At 38.0% G+C, this 8,412-nt stretch overlaps 1 protein-coding gene across 1 annotated transcript in view; it reads left to right on the forward strand.

Annotated features, from left to right (window-relative positions):
• Nucleotides 1–7,007, forward strand: part of LOC101852256 (sodium-coupled monocarboxylate transporter 1) — a 22,304-nt gene extending 15,297 nt beyond the window's left edge. Inside the window, exons 10-15 of the mRNA XM_005103193.3 lie at nt 1,197–1,267; nt 2,362–2,448; nt 3,556–3,854; nt 4,888–4,988; nt 5,797–5,909; nt 6,858–7,007. Of these exons, the coding sequence (XP_005103250.1) occupies nt 1,197–1,267; nt 2,362–2,448; nt 3,556–3,854; nt 4,888–4,988; nt 5,797–5,909; nt 6,858–7,007 (821 nt within the window). The remainder of the gene's footprint in view (nt 1–1,196; nt 1,268–2,361; nt 2,449–3,555; nt 3,855–4,887; nt 4,989–5,796; nt 5,910–6,857) is intronic.
• The last annotated feature ends 1,405 nt before the right edge of the window (nt 7,008–8,412 follow it).

Genomic DNA, 8,412 nt, shown 5'->3' on the forward strand with positions numbered 1-8,412 from the left:
GAGACAGACAGACAGACAGACAGACAGACAGACAGACAGACAGACAGACAGACTGACAAACAGACAGACAGAGACCGAGACAGGGACAGAGACAGAGACAGTTACAGATAGACAGACAGACACACACACACAGCCACACAGATACGGATCAAACCGTTCAGGAAACGACTTAACGTTGGTTTTATGCCTGCCTCTTTGTTTGCCTTCTTGTTCTGTAAGACTGATGCGAATGTGATGTCATATGTGAGGCAGCTTGGTGAAACCAGGCGCTCGTCAAAATCGTAAAATCGAAGAAACGCCTTTTGTTCCTGTCAGTTTGGCAATTTTTGTCGAATATTTGTTATTTGGCTCAACATCTTTTATGTCCATATAAAAACACATTTCCCAAGGGAATTTTCTAGAAAAATGTTGATTAAATGCAAAAAAAGACGTGATTTTTTAGTTTTCAAAGACTCAAGCTATTGAAGTTACTAAACTGTCGCTGCCAATTGCTCGTTAATTTTATCCATGAATCCAGACGACCCCCACCCCCTATAATAGCAAATATTTCGATTTCTTATTCTAGATAAATTGGTCTTTTTAAAATAAAAAGCAAGGCAAATGAAAAAGCTTTAGGGATGATACCATTAACTCTACAGTAGTCAAAAATTGACGACTGCCTGATTCCACCGCGTTGTGACACATGTATTATGTTACTAGCTGGGCCCCCTTTCGATGAAAGGAATGATCGGTGCATTAACATCAACTGAAAGCCATTGGCCTACTATAATTACACTCTACTGGAATGGAGCAATAAATCTTGAGAAAAAAGTGACACACGTGTTTCCAAGTTGCCAAATATATAATAGAATATAAATTGATTCTCTACTCCGCTTTCATGGTTGTACACTCCAGAATTTCAAAGGTGTGTAAGCAGCGCACGGCTAGAGAACGGAAACCTCATTTGTTTACAATGGCATCTTAGAAGACGAACTTTGTCAAAATTAGAATGCTGTGTTGACGAAACTAAGCATTTTGGAAAAATCGGGGAAAGCAGTTTGCGTGGACTTTTTAAAGTTTGGTCCTAGCCACATGGATGCTGTGGACGCCTGCAAAGTTTCAAAGGTGTGGGTTATGTAATAATGCAGGAGTTTGTGCACAAAGCCTCCCAAGTCCACTTTATAGATGACCATTATATCTTGTTGTGTTTCTGGCAGGACTGACGGGCGGGGCTGTTGTCATTGGCCTGGGCTTCCTGTTCAGTCAGCTGGGACAGACTGTGTTGCAGGTAACTTAACGTGTTGGAGACTTCATTAATTTCATTTTCGTCTGCAGTTTTGTGTTTTATTTATTGTCCTTCTCTTTATATTTTCTTTCTCTCTCAGTATCACTCACAAATACACACACCTACACACATTCTCTCTCTCTCTCTCTCTCTCACACACACACACAGAAACACATACACACACACACACACACACACACACACACACACACACACACACATACACACACACACACAAAGACAAAGCCACAAACACATATAATAATTATAGTCTCTGCCTTAGACCTCACACTTATTTTATGAGGCTGTCATTTCATTTAAATTCTAGTGCTTTTAACATAATTTACATATCTTTAAAGAAAACCACAATCAACTAGAAATATGAGTAAAGCAATCGAATGAATTAACGTGTGACCAGTTTAAACAATAAAAGACTACGAGTAGGTTTATCAGGGTACAAACTAGAAAAATGAAAATGTAATGTAGAAATGAAAAGAACTAGCTGGGCCCTCTTTCAATGAAAGGAATGATCGGTCCATTAACATCAACTGAAAGTCATTGGTAAAAAAAGAAAACATCAGGCTAGATCTATATGGGTCACACATTTAAAATAGTGCTCAGTATTGCGCGACAACGCCCGATAGTATCGAACGGAAGTACGACTTGAAATAAACAAACCTGGCGGATTTTCTAAAATTACTGAGACAGAAGCGTCGGTCTACAAAAGCGATCGGCGAAATAAAGAAATTTAGCCTTTTGCAGCAAAACTGTCTCAAAACTGAAAAAACGAAGGGGGTCATGATCTGGAGAATATTTTAAAGAATCTTTTGTCGAAAACCGCATGTCGATCGATGCAGCCATTAAAAAGACTTTTGAATAGCAACATTCGGCCACCACAAATAGATCATAGAAGAGTAAAGTAAGGTAGCAAGGAATACTCGAACGAAAAAGGAAAAAGTAAAAAAGAAAAGAAACGAGAAAGTACTCCTTACATTTGTACTAAATAATGTGGTAGCCCTCAGAGGTTAAATGAAGGGGTATACAACGTTTTAAAACTTTAAGAAATAATACATTCTTTTCAATCCTTTTCATTTCAGATTATGCTGTCTATCTTCGGCATGGTTGGAGGACCTTTATTGGGTCTCTTCATATGTGGCATATTTTTCCCTTATATCGAGGCAAAGGTAACACACAAGCAACATTTCAACCGTTATTGGGATTGATTTTTAAAACTTATTTCTGTAAATGATCACAAAGACTTAGACAGTACAGGGCGTGGACTGCTTCAGTCTTTCTGATCAGGACCAACCGGCCTGCAATGAATGAGAAACTTCGTTTCTGAAAGCATACTAAAACACTCCCTTTCGGGAATCGAACTCAAGTCTTCTGCGTGTGACGACAAGGGGCCTGACAGCAGCACTAAGGACTTTTGAGTTTAAGAAGAATGTTTGTTTGACAGCATATCCGTTGTATTATTTTGTTGTGCACAGCTCGGTGAGAGCACATTGTCTATTGATTAAATTCATCCAAACCCATTTCTCAAGCGTTTAAATTATTGTTATGAAGTTTTAAAAACATACATTTGTAAAGCAGCGCGGTGGAATCAGGCTCTCGTCAAAATAATCAAAGTGAAGAAACTCGCACTTTTCCGCAGGTTTATGAATTTTTATCAAATTTGTGGGGGGGTTTTTTGCCTCAACACCTTTCATGCCCATTAAAGAACTCATTTCTGTGTGAATTTTTCTAAAAAACTGTAAATTTTCAGTGACCACAGACTCTTAAGCTAAGGAAATAACTAATCTAATTCGGCCATTTTCTCACTAATTTCACCTCTGAAAACAGGGGACCTCTACCTCCTTCTTTCGCAAATATTTTGACATATATTCAAGATAAATGGATATTTTTTTTTCCATTCAAATAAAGACAAGTGAACAAGCTTTAAGATGATTCCAATAACTCTACATGACAAAAAATTGACGAGAGCCTGATTCCACCACGCTGCCTCACATTTCTTTTAAAACACCCGAATCAAATCCTATCTTCAAAACCATTCTTTTACGTTGCAGCCTGTGAAAGGAATAACAGAACAGACGGGAAGTGTATTGCAATATGACACTTATTTCATTTCCTGGAAACCCCTAGACATTGATTTGGACGACAGAGTAGTTATCCTGTTAATCTTTTATCATCTTCGTGTCTAATCTTATTTTATCTTAAATTTATACACTTTATCATGGATTTATTCTAACCAGTCTTACAAACTGCCACTTTTGTCTACTCTCTCTCCCCAGGGTGCGCTGTGGGGATTTCTCACCAGCTCTTTCATCTCCTTCTGGATGGGGATTGGCGCCACTGTGGTACTTCCGGTGCCGGAAGTGTCCGGGGTCTCTCTCTCCTCCTGCAGGAACCGCGACATTCTGGACATGAAGTGTCGGTTTGGCAATGTGACAGACGAGTTTTTGGCGGGTTTAATGAATGCTACAACAACTACGACGGCCGCTGCTGGCGTTACTATGACGACAACGACAACAACAACGATGCAGGGAAATACGTCGTCTCATCCCGAGCCGGAGTACAATGGCACTGACTTGTGAGTTTGTGGTGAGATTTCACCCTTTCCGCGTTGAGGTGGTTGGATTTACGTTTGAACTGACAAAATGAACTGTTAATTTTAGAGAGATGTAATTAAAAAAGCCGTAATACCTTTGGCCCTAATATCAATAACCAACTGCACAAATTGCAATTACGTCTTTTAGAACGATTTCCACACACCAGTAGAAAAAAGGCAAAAGAACGAGTTTGAGAGATCACATACATATATACATGCACAGCAGTGAAGTGTTTAGATATCTCATGGGTTCTTTGTCACTGGTGTCTGTGGTGTAGCGATTAGGTGCTCGTAGTCGCAAACATAAGGTCCAAAGTCGATTTCACAGTGGGGGATATTTTTCGAGTATCTCTGTCTTTCTACTCGGATGCTGTATCCCTCTCAGTTCAGATTGCCCCTGACAGGCTGGGTCGAAGCCCACCTATCTAAATTGCGGCCCCAGGGCCTTAATAATCTAAGAAAAGAAATGAATTAATCAAAACAAAGACATCGTCGTGATTTCCAATCTACTCCCCCCCCCCCCCCCTGTCACTTTTCTCACTTCATCTTTTATTTCCAAAAACGTATAATACTTTTGACATCGTTCTGTCTCTCTCTCTCCGTCTGTCTTTCTATCTGCTTGCCTGTCTGCCTGTCTCTGTCTGTTTGTCTGCCTGTCTGTCTGTTTGTCTCTCTGTCTCTGTCTTTGTCTCTGTCTTTCTCTCCTCTTTCTCTTTCTTTCTCTCCACCGCTCTCTCTATCTATCTATCTATCTATCTGTCTATCTATCTATCTATCCATCTATCTATCTATCTATCTATCTATCTATCTATCTATCTATCTATATATCTATCTATCTATCTATCTATCTATCTATCTATCTATCTATCTGTCTATCTATCTATCTGTCTGTCTATCTATCTGTCTATCTATCTATCTATCTATCTATCTATCTATCTATCTATCTATATATCTATCTATCTCTTTCTTAGTAAGTAAGATGTTTGATTTCGTTTTACCCTTCCCCCGTCCACAGATGGATCTACCATGTGTCGTACCTGTGGTATGCCCTGGCTGCCGTGGTGGTCCACATTGTGGCCTCACACATCATCTCTATAGGCTACAGCTGCTACAAACGTGAATTCTACTTGTATTAAATTAGTTTAAGAAGTCTAGTGGTTAGGCACGCAGACTCTCCACTGTTTGGGCGAGAATTAGAGAGGGAGAGAGAGAAAGGGAGAGAGAGAGTGGGATATATGTTTATATCTTATATATTATTTCATATATAAAGAGAGAGCGAGAGAGAGAGAGAGAGAGAGAGAGAGAGAGAGAGAGAGAGAGAAAGACAGAGAGAGAGAGAGAGAGAGAGAGAGAGAGAGAGAGAGAGAGAGAGAGAAACAGAGAGATCATAATGGTGGCAAAGATGATAATTCGTTGTAAAACCATACTTTGATCATGATAATGATAATGATGCTGATGATGATGATTATGATGATGATTATGATGATGATGATGATTATGATGATGACTATGACGATGACCATGAACAAGCAGCCATATAGTTAAAGGGAGACGACCCAGTCAAGTATCTGCAGTCTCCATTTACTTGATTGTCCACCCTACTTTGCCACATGATTCTCTATCTCAAAGAGCGCACAATGATTTTGTCAAAAACATTCCAAATATTTCTCCACACATCCCCCCTTTCCCTCTCTCTCTCTCTCTCTCTCTCTCTCTCTCTCTCTCTCTCTCTCTCTCTCTCTCTCTCTCTCTCTCTCTCTCTCTCTCTCTCATTCTCTCTCTCTCTCTCTCTCTCTCTCTCTCTCTCTCTCTCTCTCTCTCTCTCTCTCTCTCTCTCTCTCTCTCTCTCCCCCCCCCCCCTCTCTCCTCCTCCCCCTCCCCTCTCCTCCCCTCCCCCTCACCAGAACCATTCTCCTCTCCACAGGAGCTAACGGCCCAGAGGACGTGAAAGGTAACCTGATCCACTCCATGGTAGACCGGGTCTGTTGCTACTGGTCTCTGTCTTGTCAAAGGATTGACCGCACCGAGGAAAAGGAGGTGAGATGTTCCCTCTCCTTCCCTAGTTTTGGCCTTTATTTTTTCGTGATATTAGTGATACTATTCGTAATTTTACTTATTGATTTCCATTTTTGAATATGTGTTTTTAATTGTTTCTTTCCTCAATTCTTTTTTTTTATCTTTCTCGATTTGTTTGTTTGTTTTTTCTGTCTTTCTTTCTTTCTTTCTTTCTTTCTTTCTTTTTTTCTTTTTTTCTTACTTTCTGTCGGTCTGTCATTCTTTCTCTCCGTCTTTTTCCTTGGTGGGGGGGAGGGGGGGAGTGGGGGTGGTTCCGTGTGTCCCTTTTTTTCGTGCCATGATAATGATCTAATTAATTAATATAAGATATGCATTGACTAGGAGAACGTGAGTAGACTCAAGACAAGGATATTTCAACTCTGAGAATTGTTTGTGTTGAGCAAAGAGAAGCATATCGACTCCTTAGTTTATGTGAATAATTTTTTTCCCAATATTTTAAATACACATGTAATTTTGTTTACTTCGTTTGGGGCCTCCAGTGGCTAAGTGAGTAGGGAGTTTAGACTCAAGTAATGTCAAGCAAGTGTCAGTAACACGGGGATCAGATGGGTGGTCATTGGGGTGTGTCCTTGAGCAAGACACGACAACCCTGGCTCAAAATACAGGGCTCTGCACAGTGGCGACCAACAGTGGCATGGTTGTAAACTGTTCTGTATCTGTGTAATATTGTGTATTTATGTATGTATTTATGCATGTATTTATGTATGTACGTATTTATAATTATGTATTTATGTGTGTATGTTTGCCATTGTAAACCAATGTGCCCTTCTGGGACAAATAAAAGTGTAATTTATTACTCTTATTATTAATTATTATTTTATATCATTTTGTCATCGATCTTATCATCAACCAATCTAGATGTGTGTTTTCATTCGTTTATTCAATTTGCTTTATGTTATTTTTCCTTAGGAAAATTTTGAACTGCAAGAACGTCACGAGCCAGATCCCATCAGCACCATAACTAACGGGGACGACATGAGAAAGGGGCGTGGTCAGGAGGCCTACACAAATCACAGCTACGTCACAGATTACACAGACACTCCCACTACTAGGATGTGATTTTTTTAGTTTTTAAGATTCTTTTTGTCTTTCTTTTTTGTTTATTAATTATTATTATAATTATTATTATTATGATTGTTTTTATTATTGTAATTGTAATTATTATTATTATTATTTTTTAAATATTTTTTTAAAATTATCATTGTTATCATTATTATTGTTATTATGATTATGATTATGATTATTATTATCCCTATTATTTTTTTTTAATTTTGGGATAGGGGCAGTGAAAGAACATGATTTGAACAATAACAAAATGTAACACCACAATGCCTTTCTAAGAATGTAACTGACACTTCAGAATACAATTATGGTATCCACTCTGCAGCAGAACAAAAGTAATACTGCTGTACATTTCGAACTATCAAACACATTCCAAATAACACGATTTTGTATATCATTTCCATAGTATACATATAGTTGTTGCGTTGAGATTTTGGGTAAAGACAAAGAATTGAAAATACTTTTTGGAAAACAAAACAAGTTTTTAAGCTTCTTTTTTTAAAGAGTCATTAATTAAACAGCACATCTTGAAGTTGAATGTTGTTGAATAACACGACATTGGTTGAAGGTGGGGGCAGAAAGGTTGGATGTCTTTTTTTCTATCATGAACATTCAGCAGGCCCGCTGATGTTTAATATCAGGATAGGTTACACCATTGTAAATACGCAATTTTATTTTTTTTTTCATACAGAGGGAGGGATTAACTTCTTAGAATAAAGGACGGGGAATTTGTGGATTGGTTTCGAGAAAAGCCCATGAATATGGTAGCTTTCAGTTATGTGGTTAAACGAATATTATTTATTTTGCAGTCTTTATTGTATTCAAGCGATCATTTTATGTATACTTAGAATAAAACATAGCGTCTCAAAATATACATGCATATCATATTAATATGTATATCATAAATATGCATGTGCATGTATATCATAACATGCATATCGTAATAATATACGTTTATCATAAATATAAAAGTATATCATAATATGTATATCATCATAGTATTATCATGTTGTTCGTTTCTTTTGTTGTAATGTAAAAGTCATTGTTTCCATCTTGTTTAAGTATCTTGTGTAGAAAATCATATCGGAAGTGGACTGAATATTCGTCCTGTTCGTTTGTTAAACAAGACAATGCCGTCATCCTGTTCATGTACAGTAAGCCCAGAAAGTTTTTTTCCCCCTTCAGAAATGAAGAAGAACACTGTTTCCTTCTTTTAGAACTTGTACCTACACTGTGCATTTTTTCTCACTTTGATAACAGCTATAATCTGAACGTTGACTAAATATGTCTTAAGCACTTGCAGCCACTACCACAGATTATAAAACTGCAGTTTAGATAAATATTACGAAACTCTCTAGTTTAGAACACGCTAAACAGCTGGCTCACTATAATTCGTCACCTC

The sequence above is a fragment of the Aplysia californica genome, unplaced genomic scaffold, assembly GCF_000002075.1.
Source record: "Aplysia californica isolate F4 #8 unplaced genomic scaffold, AplCal3.0 scaffold00362, whole genome shotgun sequence".
In the NCBI taxonomy this organism is placed as follows: Eukaryota; Metazoa; Mollusca; class Gastropoda; order Aplysiida; family Aplysiidae; genus Aplysia; species Aplysia californica.